General features: G+C 53.2%; 1 protein-coding gene across 4 annotated transcripts in view; it reads right to left on the bottom strand.

The window, feature by feature from the left end:
* The window catches only part of FBLIM1 (filamin binding LIM protein 1), a 34,337-nt gene extending 16,691 nt beyond the window's left edge, over positions 1-17,646 (bottom strand). The window contains exons 1-5 of one of the 4 annotated variants that reach the window (XM_005656021.3): positions 17,409-17,646; positions 10,807-10,862; positions 10,214-10,483; positions 1,499-1,689; positions 338-452 (exon numbers count right to left, since the gene is read on the bottom strand). In XM_005656021.3, coding sequence (XP_005656078.1) covers positions 338-452; positions 1,499-1,689; positions 10,214-10,463 — 556 coding nt within the window. In that variant the 5' untranslated portion in view covers positions 10,464-10,483; positions 10,807-10,862; positions 17,409-17,646. Of the gene's footprint in view, positions 1-337; positions 453-1,498; positions 1,690-10,213; positions 10,484-10,806; positions 10,961-15,245; positions 15,338-15,627; positions 15,968-17,408 lie in introns of those variants that run through there. The other 3 variants (XM_013988764.2, XM_003127630.6, XM_021095390.1) reach the window with 3 other exon arrangements.

The following is a 20,280-nucleotide window of genomic DNA, read 5'->3' as shown; positions in this document are numbered from 1 at the left end:
CCGGTGTTGACGTGAGCTGTGGTGTAGGTCGAAGACGCTGCTTGGCTCTGGTGTTGCTGTGGCTGTGGTGTAGGCCAGCAGCTACAGCTCTGATTAGACCCCTAGTCTGGGAACCTCCATATGCCGCAGGCTGGGCCCTAAAAAGACAAAAAACAAAACAATTAAAAAAAGAAAAAGTTAAGAAAAATCACATTGATGTACAACTCTAAGGCCCATCACTGTACTGTGAGCTGGGACAGACGCGGTGGTCCATGTTCTCCTAGCCCCGCTGGAAGCCCATGCTGGTCCCATGAGGGCCCCTGGGGGCAGCACACCTTTTCCAGCCCCGGGCCCGTACCTGTGGAGGCCTCCCGCTCAGGTAAGCTGACAGGCTCTTCTGGGGGAGGTGGCAGCTCCTCCATGGGCCGGAGAGGACTGGGCTGAGGCTGCAGTGGAGGCCCTTCCACCAGCGCCTATGGGGAGAGAAGGGGAGAACAGTCATCCAGTGTGGACCCCTCACAGCCCTCAGCTCTGCTTCTCATCTGGTGGCACCAGGCACCTCAGCCCCTGTGTACAGAGGCAGAAACTAAGACCCCTAGAAGCAAGGGACTTGATTGAAGTCTCTTAGCAGAAAGTAATGGTGGTGGAGTTCCCGTTGTGGCTCAGCAGTAACGAACCCAACTACTATCCATGAGGATGCAGGTTCAATCCCTGGCCTCACTCAGTGGGTTAAGGATCCAGCGTTGCCATGAGTTGTGGTATAGGTCAGATCTGGTATTGCTGTGGCTGTGGTGTGGGCTGGCAGCTGTAGCTCCAATTCAACCCCCCTAGCCTGGGAACTTCCATATGCTGCGGGTGTGGCTCTAAAAAGACAAAAAAACACAAAAAACTTAAGTAATGATGGCCACTGGAGCCCAGGTCCCCCAGCTCCTCACCCAGGGTTCTTTCAACCAGTCAGAGCTACTCCTGCCTTGAAGGAATCTCTTGAAATCAGGGTTTCCCCTATCCCAGAAGCCCTCCTATTTCTCTAGCACCTCTGCAAAGGGTAGAGGATTAAAAATGGGTTTCCTGGAGGTCCTGGTGCAACGCAACGGGATTGGCAGCATCTCTGCAGTGCCAGGTCTCAGGTTTGATCCCTGGCCCAGCAGAGTGGGTTAAAGATCCGGCACTGCCACAGGTGCAGCGTAAGTCACAACTGTGGCTTGGATCTGATCCCTGGCCAAGGAACTCCATATGCTGCAGGGAGGCCAAAAAAGGGGAGTGGTTTCCTGTGCAACAGAAGGGACTTAGCTTAGACACAGGACAACCTCTTCCTCAGGGCTGAAGGAGGTACTTAGTGGGGAAAAGGGTGTGGCACCCCTTCTCCAGGGACCTTGATAAACACATCTAATTTTTATAAGCCTGAAAGTGTTTTGAAGAGAGATAATGGAACAAACAACCTCTAGGCTTAAAATCCCAAGAAGCCCAGGCCCTCTCTCCCCTGACTTAAGGGGCTCCATTGACCAAGGGGTGGCCATACCTGTGGTGGGGGCGGGGGTGGGGGCAAGTGCAGCTGCTCTAAGTCTGACACGAGGGCCCCCACGGAGGCCGGGGGCTCCTGGTCAGGAGGAGGCAGGTACATTGGAGGGGGCGGTGGCGGCGGCGGTGGGAGGAGGTCCAGGTCAGGGAGCGAGTCCTCGCCGTCCAGAGGAGGAGGAGGAAGCGAACATCCTGCAACCAGAAGCGGAGGGCAGGTTGGCCAGAGTCTCTACAGGGGCACAGAGGAGGTGACACTTACCCAGAGGGCCATGCAGCATGGTGGCTAAGGGCTCAAGTCCAGGGTCACCCAGACCTAGGTCCCATCCCACTCTACTGTGTGTCCACTGACTTGCTGTGTGTCCTTAGGCAAGATATGATCTCTCTGAGCCTCAGTTTGCTCAGCTGGAACATAGGTCTCAACCGCTTTGTGCTGTTACGAGGGTTAAATGAGATGATCAGGTCAGGGTCTGGCACAGTGGGTGGCACGGGCTCAGAGAACAGTGGCTGCCAAAGCCCCATAGAACAGCCCTCACCTACCTGGGTGCTAGAGGACCTGAAATCCCCACTAGATGGGCCCCACTCATTTATTTACTTATTTTTGTTTTATTGCCCCACCCGTGGCGTATGGAAATTTCTGAGCCAGGGATCAAATCTGAGGAGTTCCCGTCATGGCGCAGTGGTTAACGAATCCGACTAGGAACCATGAGGTTGCGGGTTCGGTCCCTGCCCTTGCTCAGCGGGTTAACAATCCGGCGCTGCCATGAGCTGTGGTGTAGGTTGCAGACGCAGCTGGGATCCCGCGTTGCTGTGGCTCTAGCGTTGGCTGGCGGCTACAGCTCCAATTCGACCCCTAACAAGGGAACCTCCACATGCCGCGGAAGCAGCCCAAGAAGTGGCAAAAAGACAAAAAACACAACTTCTTGCCCTTCCACAGAGCTACAGAATCAGAAACTCTGGGGCAGCAGCCAGTCCATGGGGAGCTTAAGAAGCCCTCCAAGGGATTCCCATTGTGGCGCAGCAGAAACAATGCATGTTGGATCTCTGGCCTTGCTCAGTGGGTCTAGGATCTGGCTGTGAGCTGTGGTGTAGGTCACAGATGCATCTTGGGTCCCATGTTGCTGACTGTGGCATAGGTTGGCAGCTACAGCTCCTATTCAACCCCTAGCCTGGGAACTTCCATATGCTGCGGGAGTGTGGCCCTAAAAAAAAAAGGGAGGAAAAAAAAGAAGCCCTCCAAGTGAGGCTGATGCCACTCAAGAGTGAGAACCACCACCTATTAAAGGATTCAGGTAATGATTATCAGGTGTTGAAAGCATCAGGTGGAAAGTTGATGGCCCATTTCCCAAAGGAGTGGTCCAGCTATCACCACCTGACTCCACTGATTAACGTCCACAGACGTCATGTACGCTCTGACTCATGTCAGGTATAGGAAGGGATGGGCACCATTGATAAAATGTTCTTATCAAAAAAAAAAAAACCTCCTAAAACATGAACAAAACTCCAACTCTAAATAATCGAGTCCTCTTTTTTTTTTTTTCATGTTTTGGCTGTATTTGCAACATATGGAAGTTCCCCACCAGGGGACTGAATCTGAGCCTTGGCTCCGAAGTATGCCACCGCTGCAGCAATGCCAGATCCTTTAACCCCCTGCACCAGGCCGGGGATGAAACCCACAGCTCTGCAGTGGCCCGAGACACTGCGGTCTGATTCTTTTTTTTCTTTTTGTGCCGGGTTTTTTTTTGTTTTTTTTTTTTTTGTCTTTTTGCCTTTTCTAGGGCCACTCCCGTAGGATATGGAGGTTACCAGGCTAGGGGTCCAATCAGAGCTGTAGCCATTGGCCTACACCAGAGCCACAGCAACATGGGATCTGAGCTGCGTCTGCAACCTACACCACAGCTCACGGCAACACCGGATCCTTAACCCACTGAGCAAGGCCAGGGATCAAACCCGCAACCTCATGGTTCCTAGTCGGATTCGTTAACCACTGTGCCACAACGGGAACTCCCTCTTTTTGTGCTTTTATGGCCACACCTGCGGCATATGGAAGGAAATTCCCAGGCTAGGGGTTGAATCAGAGCTGCAGCTCTTGGTCTACACCACAGCCACAGCCACACGGGATCTGAGCTGCATCTGCAACCTACACCACAGCTCATGGCAACACTGGATCCACTGAGCGAGGCCAGGGATTGAACCCGAGTCCTCATGGATACTAGTCAACTTTGTTACTGCTGTGCCACGACAGGAACTTCTGCAGTCAGATTCTTAACCCACAGCGGGAATTCCTCAATAATCAGGTCTTTAGGGTTAACTCCATTTGTGATAAATGTGGAAAACAGAGGGGAAAGTTGGAGGAGACCACAGGGACGCAAAGAGACAAATTAGCTGGAGGTCCCTGGAGGCTCAGCAGGTTAAGGACCTCTCATTGTCATTGCTGTGGCTTGGATTTGAGACACCCCACCCCCAAGTCACAGGGGTACCAAAGAAAATAAAGGTGGGGAGACAAAGCAGTACATGGGACACTCTACAGAAATGGTACCCTGTTTCTACAAGTTACCAGCACAGGAGAGACCAAGAGAGGGGACTTCCCTGGAATTGAGAGGCTTAGGAGAAAAACAACGCGCATAACGTACAGATCTGAGCTGTCCAGAACAGAAGCCACCAGCCATGTGTGGCTATGGAGATGTGCTAGAAAACTCTTTACTAAAAAAAAAAGGAAAATATCACATTAACACTATTGATGATGACATGCTGAAATGATAATAAATTTATATGTTGGGTTGCATAATAGGTAATTATTAAAAGTAATATCATTTACCTCTTTTTCGTTTTTCCAATGTGCATATTAGAAAACCTTTACTTACGAGGCTCACATTTGTGACTCACGTGATATTTTTATTGGCCAGCACTGGTATGGACCTTATTTGGATTCTGAGTCAAAGGATTAGTTATCTCATTTAATTCTCATTTGGTAGGTGAGGAGAAATAGTCCACGGAATGGTATAGCACAAAAGAAAGACAAGACTGTCCACTTTACTACAATCCAATAGTTAAAAGGCATTTTTATGACAATTCAGGGAAAATTAATTATGGACAGGCTATTAGATAATCCTAAGGCATTCCTGTCGATTCTGTTACGTACTGTCTAGCAGCGGGGTTATGTAAGAAAACGGCTTACATAACCCACTGAGGCAGGCCAGGGATTGAACCCGCAACCTGAACCCACAGCATATGGAGGTTCCCAGGCTAGGGGTCCAATTGGAGCCACAGCTGCTGGTCTACACCACAGCCACAGCAACGCAGGATCCGAGCCATGTCTGCGACCTACATCACAGCTCACAGCAATGATGGATCCTTAAGCCACTGAGGCAGGCCCTCATGGTTCCTAGCCGGATTCGTTTCCGCTGTGAAAATGGCCATATTTAGAGATGCATCCTGAAGAATGTGGGGCTGAAGAGGCTGGATTACTGGCATTTCCTTTAAAAGACTTCACAAAAGAAAAAGGAATAGATGAGTCAACTGTGGCCAAATCGTAGTTGAAACTGGATGTGGGGCATATAGGGCTCATGGTCGTGTTTTCCCTACTTCTGTGTATGTTTAAAAGGTTCATTAAACAAGAGTTCCCCTTGTGGTTCAGTGGTAATGAACCCGACTAGTATCCATGAGGACTCAGGTTTGACCCCTGGCCCTGCTCAGTGGGTTAAAGACCCGTTGATGCTGTGTGCTGCGGTGTGCGTGGCAGATGCAGCTTGGATCTGGCATTGCCGTAGGCTGGAAGCTGCAGCTCCGATTTGACTCCTAGCCTGGGAACTTTCATATACCTCAGGAGTGGCCCTGAAAATTAAAAAAATAATAATAAAATTTAAAAAGTTTCATGAAACAACACAACAAGCGTTCCCTGGTGGCCTAGTGAGTGAGGGATAACGGCATCGTCAGTATCCATAGGTTTGGGCTTGGGTTTGATCCCTGGCCCAGGAACTTGTGCATGCCACGTGCATGGCCAAAAAAACAACAACCACTTCAAAGCACGTGCGCACACACCCCCACACACACAGCAGGAGTGGCATCGAGGGGGTGGCCCTCAGGTGCTCCCAGCAGGAAGGGGGAAGGTGGGGTGCGGGATCACCCAGCTCCTGCCTTTGCCCCCTTGCCCTCCTCTACCCAGGAACACTCACTACAGTGTAACCCCCCACGCCTCCAGGCTGCCCCCACAAGGGGCTGCCCAGCTCCCGAAGAGGCAGCTGGGGGTCATGGGAGAAGCCGGATTGCAAAGCTATGGACACTACCACACAGGGTGAGCGCTATTAATAGGAGGAAGGCTCGGAGGCACCGTGCCCACCTCCTGTCATGGGGCACAAGGCAGGCCAGGCTCCAGCGAGGTCAGACTGCCCTAGACACCCAGGAAAGGCAGATGGAAAGTCTCGAGGCCCTGCCTCCTGAAGACCTGGGCTCTGGTCCCATTCCCTGCATGTTTACGGGGGTGCCTCTCCGGGTTCAGGTTTCCCACGAGTTTTACAAAAATAACCCAAGGGCTGTACGGATGGGGAGCTTGTTCTAACCTGTGAGTCTGCTCCAGAATCATCAGGGGGCTTGTCTAAATAGTTTGGGGTAAGCTCAGGGAACGAACATTTTTGTAATTACATTTGGAGGAGTTCCCGCAGTGGTGCAGTGGGTTAAGGATGGGGTGTTGTCTCTGCAGGTTTGATTCCCAGCCCAGCGCAATGGGCTAAGGATCCGGCATTGCCGCAGCTGTGGCTCAGATCTGATTCTTGGTCCTGGAACATCAGTATGTTGTGGGTGCAGCCAAAAAAGAAAAGGAAAGGAAAAGAAAGGAGAGGAGAGGGGAGGGGAGGAGAGGAAATTACATTTTGTTTTTTTGTTTTGTTTTGTTTTGTTTTGTCTTTTTGTCTTTTTTTGTTGTTGTTGTTGTTGTTGTTGTTGTTATTGTTGTTGCTATTTCTTAGGCCGCTCCCGCGGCATATGGAGGTTCCCAGGCTAGGGGTGGAATCGGAGCTGTAGCCACCGGCCTACGCCAGAGCCACTGCAACGCAGGATCCGAGCCGAGTCTGCAACCTACACCACAGCTCACGGCAACGCCGGATCATTAACCCACTGAGCAAGGGCAGGGACCGAACCCGCAACCTCATGGTTCCTAGTCGGATTCGTTAACCACTGCGCCACGACGGGAACTCCGGAAATTACATTTTGAATTTACACTAGCATTTACCTTGTCCGGGTGAACGCTGCAGGTTCAAAGGCCACACTTTGAGAATGACTATTCTCTGCAAGACTCACCTGCTTTAGACGGAACAATAGTTCTCAAAGTGTGGTCCCTAGATCAGAGCATCAGCATTATCTGGAAACATGTAAAGAATGCAAATTCTGGAGTTCCCATCATGGCTCAGTGGCTAATGTGACTAAGATTCATGAGGACTCGGGTTCGATCCCTGGCCTTGCTCAGTGGGTTAAGGATCCAGCATCGCCATGAGTGTGGTGTGGATCGAAGACACGACTCAGATCTGGCGTTGCTGTGCCTATGATGTAGGCTGGCAGCTATAGCTATAACCCCTAGCCTGGGAACCTCCATAGGCCAGAAGTGTGGCCCTAAAAAGACAAAAGACAAAAAAAAAAAAAAAAAAAAAAAAAAAAAAAAGAATGCAAATTCTGGAGCCCCGTTGCAGACATGCTGAATCAGGGCCACTCAGGGTGGGGCCAAGCCTGCTGTGTTAGAACAAGCCCCCAGGGGCTGCTGATGCTGCAAAAGTGTGAGAATCTGCTTTACGTGTGCTGATTGAGTCAGGAACCAGGTCATGGACAGACAGCAGGAGCACTGAGGCCTCTCCCAGGAGCTGCCTGAGGTTCTAGACATCTGGCTGTGAAAGATGGGCAGGTAGCAGCCAAGTCAGGAATTCAAGTGAGAGAGAGACACACAGGGCAGGCGTGCAGGGAGGGCCCAGCAGAAGGAGGATGATGGGGTTCAAGTGGCCAGCAGTCGGGGCAGCGGCCTTTTAAAGAGAAGCCAAGGAGTTCCCAGGTGGCCTAACAATTAGGAATTCAGCGTTGTCACTGCTCTGGCTGGGGTACTGCTGTGGCACAGGTTCGATCCCTGGCCTGGGAACTTCCCCACAGCATGGGCATGGCCAAAAAAATAAAAAACATTTCCAAAAAAAATAGTGAGTGAGGAGTTCCCGTTGTGGCGCAGTGGTTAACGAATCGACTAGCAACGACAAGGTTGCGGATTCGTTCCCTGGCCTTGCTCATTGGGTTAAGGATCCGGCATTGCTGTGAGCCGTGGTGTAGGTCGCAAACACAGCTCGGATCCAGCGTTGCCGTGGCTGTGGTGTAGGCCAGCAGCTACAGCTCCAATTAGATCCCTAGCCTGGGAACCTCCCTATGCCGCAAGAGTGGCCCAAGAAATGGCAAAAAGACCAAAAAAAAAAAAAAAAAAAGTAGTGAGAGAGAGAGGGAAGCCAAGAAAAAAACTGATGCCTGAAAGAAGAGAGAGGTGGTGTGGCTGTGTCTAGAGGGGAGGACTGAGGGAAGGGTGGGGACTTCTGCCTGGATGAAAGGGCTACAGAAATGCTGGTGAATTCCCAAGGGGACAGCACTCCACGAGGCGTCAGATGACAGCCTTCATAGAGCTCACTTTAAGCAGAGAGCAGGGCCCCAGGGCCTGCCTTTGTGCTCTGTGGTCAGACTAGACTCATGACCGCTGCTTACCTAGAAATTATCTCATTCCAGCAAGACTGAACCCCAAGATTCCCTGTGCTCTGCGTGTTTGCCAAATTGGCCAGCTTAAACGGCTCACCCGCCACTGTTAGGTCACTGCTTCCCGAGAAAAGTCTGATTTGGTATCAGTGCTCCCCATACCCCGCCCACAGCACTTGGAAGTTCCCTGGCTAGGGATCAAACCTGCACCACAGCAGTGACAACACTAGGTCTTTAACCCCCTGAGCCACCAGGGAACTCGTTTGGTGTTGCTACCACACTCCCAGGATCTTCTGTCTATGAAAATGACCTGGAAAGTTTGGCATTTTGGCATCTGAATTATATTTCCTAGGCTCCCTCTCCTACCCAGAAGGGACATCATTTTGTTTCTCATTGGATCACATGTCCTGATGTATGAATTTTCACTTTATTTGTATTTATTTATCTATTTCTGGATGCCCCTGTGATGGGGGAAGTTTCAGGGCCAGGAATTGAACCCATACTATATCCGCCACTGGGGCCACAATAGTGGCAATGCTGCATCCTTAACCTGCTGAGCCACCAGGGAACTCCCTGGTGTATGAATTTTGGTTATTGTGGTCCTGGTTCTCCCATATGGAGAAACAGCTGGAGAAGGCTGTTCTCCGCACATGTGGTTAGGAAGAAAAGATCATTTTAGCAGGTTGCATCCTAATGAAAAAGCATGGTACATGAATACCCATGTACTCTCACATGTCTATATGTGGTCCCTTTTCCCATTTCTGGCTTCCTGAAACTGGCATCTCCTTTTGGTATCCAGGTTGTTTCCATGGTGATGGATGCACCAGGCTGCCCTAGCCTCGCTCTAGGACAGCAAGACAACTAACTAGGCACCTGAGGACTCCAGGGGGTTCACCTGCTGTCCTGGGCTGCCCCCCCAATACTGTCTCAACGTCTCCTTGTTCTAGGCGGGGAGCCATCCCACTGCAGCAGGCCCCTCGGCTGTCATCCTTTCTTGTTTCCACCCAACCCAACAGCTGAGACTTCATATGATATACAGGACCAAATTTCCATCTTCCAGGAAACTGAGGCCCTGCAGGAGTAAAGATCTCAGCTAAGATCACAAAGCAAGGGAAAGGCAAAGACCAAGAGAGAACAAAAGCACCCTTCAGGTCCTTTAGCTAGCCAAATTCATTCCTGCCTCAGGGCCTTTGCACTTACTGTGCCCACGCCCTTCTAGCTCCATTCCAGCATTTGGGTCTTTTTTTATCTTTTCTTTTTTCTTTTTTGGGCTGCACCTGAGGCATGTGGAAGTTCCCAGGCTAGGGGTCAAATCGGAGCTACAGCTGCTGGCCTACGCCACAGCCATAGCAATGCAGGATCTGAGCTGCTGCTGTGACCTATGCCACAGCTCACAGCAATGCCGGATCCTTAACCCACTGAGCAAGGCCAGGGATCGAACCCGCAACCTCACAGATACTAATTGGATTTGTTTCCGCTGCGCCATGACGGGAATTCCCGGTCATTCAGGTCTTAGCTGAGATGTTACCTCCTTGGGGAAGCCATCCTGATCTGTGTTTTATTCCTATATAGTATTCGTGTCTTCCTGACACTGTATTTTATGTTTTTATTATTTCAGTTTCCCCTGCTAGGATGTAAATTTCATGCAGGCTGAAAACCTCTCAAGTCCCTAGTGTCTGGCCCCGAAAAATAACAGTAGGTGTTTAGCACTTTCTATACGGCAGGCGCCCAGCTCAACACTTTACATATGTATTAACTCATCTAATGCTCACACGACCCTTTGAGGTGGATACGATCGTTATCTCTATTTTACAGATTAGGAAACTGAGGAACAGAGAGGTTAAGTGGCCTGCCAATGTCACACAGCCAAGAAGTGGTGAAGCCAGGATTCGAACCCAGGCAGGGGGGTTCCAGAGTCTGCCTGGGACGTAGCAGGTGCTCAGTGGATGATCTCAGAGCCTGCCCTTTTCTCCCTGCCTCAGTCTCCCTCCCAGGGCCCTCACCGTCTTACCTCCATTGGAGAGCTGAGGTGGAACGGCGGGCACGGGGGCTGAAGCTCTGCCAGGGGGTGCCCAGGAACGGAGCCTTCCTGCCGAGCCAGCCCCAGGTGCTTTCACGGGGACAGGAGATTCCCGGGGACAGCCGGGCCGGGCTTCACAAGCTGCCCGCTTCACCTCCTCAACCACAGCCTCATCTCGACGTGGGGGTGCCAGGGTGATAAAGACAGAAGAGGCGACCCTCTTCTCAGGCTTTGAGGCCATTGCCTTGGCTCCTGGTGGGGCTGGGGACAGAGTGGGGCTCAGGCGTGGGCAGGGCTCAGGGTGGGGGGGGGCGGCAACCCACCCAGCCACAGAAGGGGCTCCAAATGTCATGCGGGGTTAGGCAGGTGCCCACTAGGTACCACAGGGTGAGACCCTGCAGTTCTGAACGCCCCTCCCCCAACCTGCACACCCAGGGGAGCAGAGGGCAGCCCTGCCCTGCTCAGCTCACTAATGATTAATTTCCCTCCTCTAAGGGGCCTCAGGGAGGGGCGGCTCCTCCAGGTCCCCACCCCTAGCGCCCGCTGACTGTCCCAGCCCAGGGCCGCGCCCCAAGTTAACTCACCTGGGATCCGGATTTTCCTAGGACAGCCCAAGCCCCTGGGGTTCAGGCCAGCTCCGCTGTTGAGGGAAAGCAGTGTGAACTGTCAGGACGTCAGGGCGGGACTCCACGAGGCAGAGGGGACGGACGGAACAACCAGAGCCACCGTTTACAAGACCTGTTTGGGGCCAGCACTGCCATAGCACTTTCTGCCCCTTAAATCCTCCCAGCGCTGCAGGGGGAGAGGCACTACTTCTACCCCATTTTACAGATGAGGAAACCCAGAGAGAGGTGGAAGTCACTTGTTTGGGGTCATGCAGCAGCAGACCTGGGATCTGAACCCAGAGCCCAAGCTCGTGGCCCCTCGGCTCTGCTGCCCCCTCCCAGCCCAGCTCACAAACCAGCATCCTTTTCTCCACCATCAGCCTCCACATCCAATTAAATCTTGATTCTATGGCCAAAATCTCTCACTGTGCCATCCCTTCTCTGAAATTACAGCCCTGGTTCAGGCACAGGGTGAGGGTGCCTCAATGATCTCCCATCCTGCCTCCGCAGAAACAGTGATCTTTCTGAAGCATAAATCTATTTCTCCTCTACTCAAAAGCCTTCCATGGCTCCCTATTACCCTCAAGGTAAAGTACAAATTCCTCTAGTCTCAATCATTTTTTAAAAATTCTTTTTATGGCTTTACCTGTGGTATACAGAAGTTCCCAGGCTAAGGGTCAAATTGGAGCTGCAGCTGCCAACCTACACCACAGCCACAGCAACACTGGATGCATCTGCAACCTACACTGCAGTTTGCAGCAACACCAGATCCTTAACCCACTGATTGAGGCCAGGGATCAAACCCCATCTTCATGGATACCAGTCAGTTTTTTTTGGCTTTTTAGGGCTGCACCTGTGACATGTGGAAGTTCCCAGGCTAGGGGTCAAATGTTGCCAGCCACAGCCACAGCCACAGCAACGCAGGATCGAGGCCACATCTGCAACCATACCACAACTCACAGCAGGCCACTGAGCAGCGCCAGAGATTGAACCCATGTCCTCATGGATACTAGTCGGATTCGTTACCACTGAGCCACAATGGGAACTCCTTGCCCTTTTTCTGTCTTACTCTCCATCCAAGCCACCCTGATGCAGCCCCAGAGCCAAGCCCTTAGGTCCATGGGGAGGAGAGTAAATAGGGACCCAAAGAGTGAGGCTGGAGAAGTGGGGCTGAGTAGGTGGAGGGTGAGGGCCTTAGGGCTCTTAATGTAGATTCGAGGTCTGAGTGGTCACTCAAGAGTCTCCCTCCACCACCATCGTGGGCTCTCTCTGAGACTGATGGAGAATAATAACAACAACAACAACATACGCTCCTAAATTCCTCTTCAATTGGATTATGTTTGATAAAGACATGTAGCTCGGTCTGATAATAAAATATATGTTCTGAATAAGAAACCAGTATAAAGGAGCTCCCTCTGTGGCACAGTGGATTAAGGGTCCCTAGCAGCTGTGGCTAGGATTCAATCTCTGGCCCAGAAACCCACATGCTGTGGCTTCAACTAAAAGAAAGAAAAAAAAAAAAAGAAAGAAAGAAAGAAAGAGAAAGGAGGGAGGGAGGAAGGGAGGAAGAGCGAGAGAAAGAAACCAATATATGAATAAAGCTTTGAAATTTATTATAAAATACTTTTGTTTCTTGTTTTGTTTTTTTTTTTGTTTTTGTTTTTTGCCTTTTCTAGGGCCACTCCCACAGCATATGGAAGTTCCCAGGCTAGGGGTCCAATTGGCCTATGCCAGAGCCACAGCAACACGGGATCCGAGCCTCATCTTTGACCTACACACAGCTCACAGCAACGCCGGATCCTTAACCCACTGAGCAAGGCCAGGGATCGAAACTGAACCTCCTGGTTCCTAGTCGGATTCGTTAACCACTGCACCTACGACAGGAACTCCTGTTTCTTGTTTTGTAAGTGATGCTTGGAAGTACACGTGCTTCTGCTGTCATGTCTTTGATTTCATACTTTGTTACAAGTTTAAGAATCTATTTTGCAAACAATTTTCAAAGTGCGAGAAACAACAAGGGCACTCACTGATAAAGGGCTTGCTCTGTGCCAGGAACTGTGGCAAGGATTTTCCCAACCTCAAAAGTCACTTAATTCTCAACAGTTGTGATGCCCCCACTTTAGAGACAGGCCATTTTATGCCCCCATTTTATAGACAGGCCACGTGAGGCCCCAAGCAAGAGGTTAAGTGGCTTTTCAAGGCCATCAATAGCAGACTTGGAATTCTTTTGGGGGGGGCTTTTAAAGTTTTTTTTAGGGCAGCACCCGCAACATATGGAAGTTCCCAGGCTAAGGGGCGAATCAAAGCTGCAGCTTTGGGCTTACACCACAACCACAGCAATGCCAGATCCAAGCTGCATCTGCGACTTACACCACAGCTTGTGGCAACACCAGTACCTTAACCCACTGAGCACGGGCAGGAATCGAACTCTCATCCTCATGGATACTAGTGGGGTTCTTAACCTGCTGAGCCACAATGGGAACTCCCAGACTTGGAATTCTAATAGAGCCCTATTCATCCTGGTAATTCAGGGCATATCCTTGGGCCTGAGAGAACACACTTTTTCTCCCCTGGATGGCTCAGGGCAGGTTGGGGGGCAAAATTCCCAGGCCTGTTCTTACTCCCAGGAGGTCCCAAACCAGACCGGTTATCTTCAGGTCAGCACATTCTGGGCTCACCCCCAGAGACCGCTGGGCTCGCCCTCCCTGACTCCCTCCCAACCAGCCCTGAACCCCTCTCCACCCCAGCCCATCCCTCCTGGAAATTGGATCTGCTGGTTTCTCAGAAAATGTCCCAGGCAGACGTCCTAGCCCTGAGGCCAGATGTTCGCAGCTGGGCAGCACCCTCCCCCCTTCTCTCCCTTGTGGTTCCAGCAGGGACTTCAGGCCCCAGGGGAAGGGGCCGAGCCGGGGATTTTCAAAGCCCTGTCAGTCAGACTTGGTCAGCAAAGGGAGCCTCGGCCTCCTTCGGGTCCCAGTGCCCCCCGGGTCACCCTAGAGCGGGATGTGTGTGAGAAAGCTCCCCGTGGGGCAGCCTCCCAGCCAGCCCAGGCCCGGGGACCCTCGGCCCCCACCCTTCCTCCCCCAGAGGGCGAATCTGAGATCCAGTCTGGAAAGCGGAGAAAGTGGAAACAAAGGGAAGGAAAGTCATTTCCTGTCAAGAGGAAGGAAGGAGGCTGAAATTCAGCCTCCCACCCAGCCTGGCTTTAGGCGGCAGCCCAGGACAGGGGGCGGGGGCTGGCTTAGTGCGAGGGCCTCCAGGGGTTGGGGTAGTGCCGCCCCCCCCAACTGTCCCCTGTCCTATTCCTTCTAACCCTCTCCAAAACCCTCTGGAACCACTTCTAAACTGTGTTCTTTAATTCTCGGAGAGAACAATCTACACTTGGTTGGGAATTAAACTTTGCTGGAGGTGGGAGTGAGATCCGCCCCCCTCACAGAGGACCTTGCAGCTGGGACAGGAGGTCTTTCTCCCTTTCTCCTATCCCATGGAAGCGGAGGAGGCACACAGAGCTAAATTCACCAGGGTCCCCACCTCTTTCCTGCTGGGCGACCCTGGGCAGGTCACTGAACCTCTCTGGGCCTCAGTTTTTTCCTAAAGAGAGAATACTGAGGTCTTTCCAGAAGGGCGGCTGAGAGGATAAAAGGAGAGGGGGTGCTCAGATCTTAGCACGGGGTAGGTGCCAAGAGAAAGCCAGCTGGTTATTCAGCCTCTGATAGGGAAGAGCCCCTGCGGGGCGCCGCGGGGGGTTGGGTGGGCTGCCGGTACCGGGACTTAGCTTCCATCCTTGTGAATAGCAGGAGTCTGGGCGCTGCCCAGCCTCTTCCTGGGGTCCTCAGATCTGGGCTGGAGGAGGACCCCGGCCAGGATGCCCAGGCACACACCTTGGGGATCACCCAGTCTCACCCCTTCCCAGCCCCAGAGAGGATCTGAGGCCCAGAGAGGGGCCGCCCTGTGGCGCCTCCTTCCCCTCGCCCGACTTTGGCTGGGTAAAGGGGCCGTGAGCTCCCTGGAGCTCCAGAACCTGGGGCCCTCCCGCAAGCAGCCAAGCGGGACCGCTGGCCGGGTCACTGCAGGGCGCCGCTGAGACTTTAATTCGATCCATGTGCGGGACGCTGTCCTCTTTGTGCGGGAGCTTCCGCCCTGCCCATCCCTTCTCTCCGCGTCCTGCTCCTGGCCAGGGACACAGCCCTCCCCCCCGAACCTGCCCTCCTCCCACTCGGGGGACAGAGACCGAGGGACCGAGACAGAAGGGCAGCACCCCCGCCCGCGCGTCCCGCGGGCCCCCTCTAGGAGCGCGGGGGCTGGGGTCCGTGTTGGGGGCCAGGGTGGTCGCTGGCCGAGGGCTGCCCGTCTGTCACTGTGAGTAGCCGGGGCGGGGACGAAAGGACAGGACCCCCACCGTACCCCCGCCCGCTTACCTGGGCTGCCCGCGCCACCAGCGGCTCCTCTCGGTCACTGGATCGAGCAGATCCCGGAGCCGCGCAGCGCCTCCCGCCCCCTCCGCCCTCCCCGCCCCCTCGGCTCCCTCCGCCCCGCCGCCCCGGCCGCTTTACCATAAAAGGTGAAGCTGGGGGGAGGGGGCCCGGGACTCCCGCCGGGCGGAAATGGCCCCTACCTGCCCCCCCCACCTGCCCGGCCGCGCCCCGCGCCGCCCCCTCCCCGCAGCCTTTGTTCCCAGGACCACTCCTCGCCTCCCCTTGGTCCAGGGCTGGAGGGTGGGAGGCCTCCTCCGCTGCCCCCCCACCCCCGTGTCCTTTGTGCACCCAGAGTGGTCCTTCCCCGGCCCCTCCCCTCAGTCACCTGGTTTGGTGGCTCCACTAGTTTGGCCTGGGATCTCCCAGGGTCTTAAGAGTCAGGTGGATCTGGATTCCAAGGCCATTCACTAATCACGTGACCCTAGGCAGTCACTCCACTTTCCTGAGCCTCAGTTTCTCCGCCTCTAAAATGGGTGTAATGACCTGTCTGGACTCTTAAGCCCTCTGTAGGTGGTCTTACGGGTCTGAGGGCACAGGCTCCTCCAGGAGGCCTGGTAGGCAGGCCCCCGCTGGCAATCAGGTCCCCTGGTTTGGCACCCTGGGCCCTGTTTCTGACCCTCTCCTGCCTTCTGCCTCCTGTACTGCCAACCCCCAAATGTGGAACTGAGATGGAAAGGGAGAAGCCAAGCCTGGGCTCTGGGGCAGGAGATGGAGCCTGGATGGGCCGCCCTGGTCCCTAGAGGCCCAGGGAACATTGCTGGGAAAAGGAATCTGGGTCTGATTCAGAGGCAAACAGATTGTTCTTTTGATTAAAGCCACAGCGGCTGAGGCCAGAGGAGCACTGGACCCGGCGCCATCTGGGGGGAGGCCAAGCAGGGTCTGGCTCTCCTCTGTGGGCCCAAAGCTACAGTCACGCTGACCAGGATGGCTCTGGGGCTGCTCTTGTGGGGCTCACACCGTGGGGGTTGTGAGGTTGGGGCGGGGGCTGGACGTCATGTCCCATGCTCTCCTCTTCCTGCTTCCTCTATTCCTCACTCACATTTTTTCACCTCTCTGGTCCCCCCTGTCATCCTTCAGAGCCACTCTACAGTAACAACAGCGACAACAGTAGCTGCTGTTTATAGGGGCTTCGCAACTGCCAGTGCTTGGCCTATAGACCTTTCCATTTAATTCCCAGGAGAGGAGTTCCCGGGTGGCTTAGGGGGTTAAGGATCTGGCATTGTGTCTGCTGTGGCCCTGGTTATGGTTCGATCCCTGGTGCGAGGAATTTCTGCATGTCATGGGCATAGCAAAAACAAAACAAAACAAAACAAAAACCCAGGGGATTTGGGATGGAAATGCTGTAAAATTGGGTTATGATGATTGTCATACGACTATAAATGTAATAAAATTCATTGAGTTAAAAACGAAAAGAAAAAAAAAATCCCCCGGAGAGCCCCGTGGGAGAAGGCTAAGTATTCTTTCTTCACAGGTGAGGAACCAAGGCCCAGAGAAGCTCATGGCCACATAAGAGGCAAGTGGCCGAGCTGGATTCAAACCTGGACCAGCAGGTGCCCCTGAGCACACACACGGCCCTCTGGGTCCCTGGGGCTGGTGTGACTGCCACCCTTCACAATTCAAAGAGAAGTGACTCGCTCATTGGGCAGAGGGAGGCTCGCCCTCTGGACTGCAGGAGCCCCTGGCCAGCCTCATGCCCCGGCTTGTCAAGGAGCCTCCCACTGCTGTGGCAACATCGCTTGGAGCAAGACTCCCTATACCTCCCCTTGGGGAACTGAACGCCAGAGATGGGAAGGACTTTAAGGAAGAAGGTGTGATCCAGGAGTTTTCAGACACTTTTGGCCATAGAACCCCCTTTTCAAGTGTGTTATGACTCAGAAGCTTATTTCATAAAACAAATAAAAATGGAGCTGCCCTCTCTCACCTCCATGACTTCCCCCGAACCACCTAGGTGGAACAATGAGGTACCGAAGGGTTGATGTGGGGCCTTGTCCAAGGTCACACCGACTCCAGCTAGGACCCAGGCCTCCCCACACCTGCTATGTCCTAAGACCAGCTGGGAAGGCCGAAGGTCCAGGGGGTATGTGGGGTCCAGCTGTCATCACTTACCAGCCGTTCAGTAACACCTGGGTGGCTTGTCCCACCTCTGCCACTGGTCCCAGGTGGAGAGGAACGGCCTGGACAAGGGACTCCCACGCCAACACGGTGTCAGTGTCACCTCTGCAGGTGCCAGGCTTCCTGCAATGGAAACCCAGGAAGTGCACTCGATGAGAATCCACACCCTTTGTCTGCCAGCTCAGAGGCCCTGCTCCCTCCTCCTGTCCTGCCAGCCTTGAGCAGCCGTTCTCGCAGCCACTGGGCAAGGGGGCGCTATCTTCTAACAGTGTCATGGCAGTTGAGACCCTGGGTGACGGGGAAAGGGCAGGAGAGAGGCCTGGGGTGTGGGAGGGTGCCAAGGTCCAGGGCAGTGGGGACTTTGGTTGCTGTCCAGGCTGCTGGGGAACACAGACCTACTGCCTGCAGAGGAATCAGGCGCCTACTGTGTGCTCAGCTCAGGTAAGGACCGGAATCAGCTCAGACCTTGACCCCATGTGGGAGAGTGATGCATAGCAAAAATTAATATAATAATTACCAACCTGTGCTATAAAGGAAGGAGCAAGGGGCTAAGACAGAATAAAGAGTGTGGGTGGGGGTAGGGCAGGTCTCTTGGCGGGGGCGGGGAGCCAGCCATGAGAGGAACAGAGAACATTCTAGGGAGAGGGAGGCAGTAGGGAAAACATGGACTTTGTGGTCAGACTGAGGCTTAACTCCCGGCTCTCAGGTGCTGGTGTGACCTGGGACAGGTCCCTTCCCTCTCTGAGGCTGTCTCCTCACCTGTTACATACAGCAGCTGACCTGGATGCCTAGGGAGGAGAATGCTTCCCTTGCAGAACTTCTGGGAACAGAAACCCCGAAAAGGTACTGCAGGGCCCCCGCCCACCCCCAATGGTAGCGCTGGCTGTTCCCACATCACTTTCACCTGGTTTCCAGAACTCTCACACTTTGCTCTGCAGTTACATCCTAGAAAAGCGACAAGCCTTGGGAGAGTGGCATGGAGGTGTCCTCCCCTCTGGAGCCCTGTGATTCGCCCCCGAGGCTCCCTGAGCTGCCCACCAGGGAGCTGGAGACATCTGTGGGTGTCCAAGGGATGAGAGCACCTGTGGGTTCATTGCCATTCCCTTCACAGGCTCCATGTAGGCCCGGTCAGAACAGAGCTGTCAGGCCTAGCCCCAGGGGCCAGGTGTGCAGGTGCACAAAATTATACATCTGGGTTGGGTTGAGGGGGGTCTACTTCTTAGCAAAGAGCCTCAGAACTGCCCCCAACCCCAGGCCTCCCAGTCCTAGTTCTGCTCCTGCCCCTCCCTCCTTCTTCTGCTCTGTTTGCTCAGAGTTAGGTCAGTTCAATACTCATTTCCTGAGGACCTACTGTGTGTCGGGCCCTGTGCCAGGGGCTGGACAGGGAGGCAGCAGTGCAGAGAAGTGGGGGCTCCCACACAGGGTAGCAGGGGAAGGGGGGGCAAGCACAGATATGAGTAGCATCAGTATCTGCGAGTGATTCCAGCTCTGTCACTTGCCAGCCTGTTGACCTTGGGCCAGTCACGTCTCTCTGAGCCTCAACTGCCTCCTGTAACCTGGGGGCAGCAGTACCTCCCTGTGGCTTCATTGTGAGGATTTGTTGGGAAGAACTTGGGGAAATATGCCTGGTGCTTAGTAAGGGTTCAAGTGAGGTCCTTTCCTCCTCCCAGCATATAGAAGACAGAGGTTTGGGAATATTATAAGGAGGCTGACAAAGTGTTGAACGGAAGGGAGACTTAGTTCTGCTGGAGAATCTAAGGACATCATGGTTCCTATCAGCAATCGTCATTTTCTCAGATTCTGGTAACAGCAGCCGATTTCTGTTTGGAAAACCTTACCACCCCCACTCCCACCCCTCGCCTGCCACTTAGTGCTTGGCTGGAACTATGTAGAAAGAGGCAATATTTTTCCAGGCTGGCAGGATGCAAGCTTGGCATCATATATGCCAACACTTGGACCAAGACAGAAGACAGCAAAGCAAAGGATAAAGGAGAGACAATTGATGTCATCACTTAAGCTGCTAGATCCAACCATGCCTGAAGTCTTTCTCCTGCTCTCTGGAATCAATGCATTCTCTTTTTTTCTTGCTTTCTCTTCAACCAGTTAAAACTATTTCTGTTGCTTAGAGTCATGAAGAATACTGGTGAGACCTCAGGGGTCTGGCACCTCTTCCTTCTGGCAAACTTTTCAACCACTGTCACCACTTTTGAAAATCCTGCCCTGATTCCTCCAGGTGTCAGGAGTCATGGTAATCTTAGGGATTCATCCAAAGGCTGCTATCTTTACCCACCAGACTGGGAGCAGGGCTATGTCTCGTTACTCTCCATGTCTCTAGCACACAGCGCAGTGCTTGGCACATAGTAGGGTCTCAGTAATTCCAATAAAATTCATGAGTAGAAGTAGGGGTCTTAAGAAGCTACATTATGGAGTTCTCATCATGGCTCAGTGGTTAATGAATCTGACTAGGAACCATGAGGTTGCGGGTTTGATCCCTGGCCTTGCTCGGTGGGTTAAGGATCTGGAGTTGCCTTGAGCTGTGGTGTAGGTCACAAATGCGGCTCGGATCTGGAGTGGCTGTGGCTCTGGTGTCAGTCGGTGGCTATAGCTCCGATTAGACCCCTAGCCTAGGAACCTACATATGCTGCAGGAGCGGCCCCAGAAAAGGCAAGAAGACAAAAAGAAGAAGAAGAAGAAGAAGAAGAAGAAGAAGAAGAAGAAGAAGAAGAAGCAGCTACATGTGCAAATCACGTGAGAAGCAGTAAAGGGTACTGAGCAGTTAAGAGCTTGGGCTTTGGATCAAACCCACTTGAATTTGGATCTCGTCTCCACCACTCATTAGCTCTGTAACCTTAAGTAAGTCAATTTC

Source organism: Sus scrofa, chromosome 6 (genome assembly GCF_000003025.6).
Source record: "Sus scrofa isolate TJ Tabasco breed Duroc chromosome 6, Sscrofa11.1, whole genome shotgun sequence".
In the NCBI taxonomy this organism is placed as follows: domain Eukaryota; kingdom Metazoa; phylum Chordata; class Mammalia; order Artiodactyla; family Suidae; genus Sus; species Sus scrofa.
Note: the sequence above shows the minus strand (reverse complement) of the source record. Positions and strands in the feature narration are given on the sequence as shown.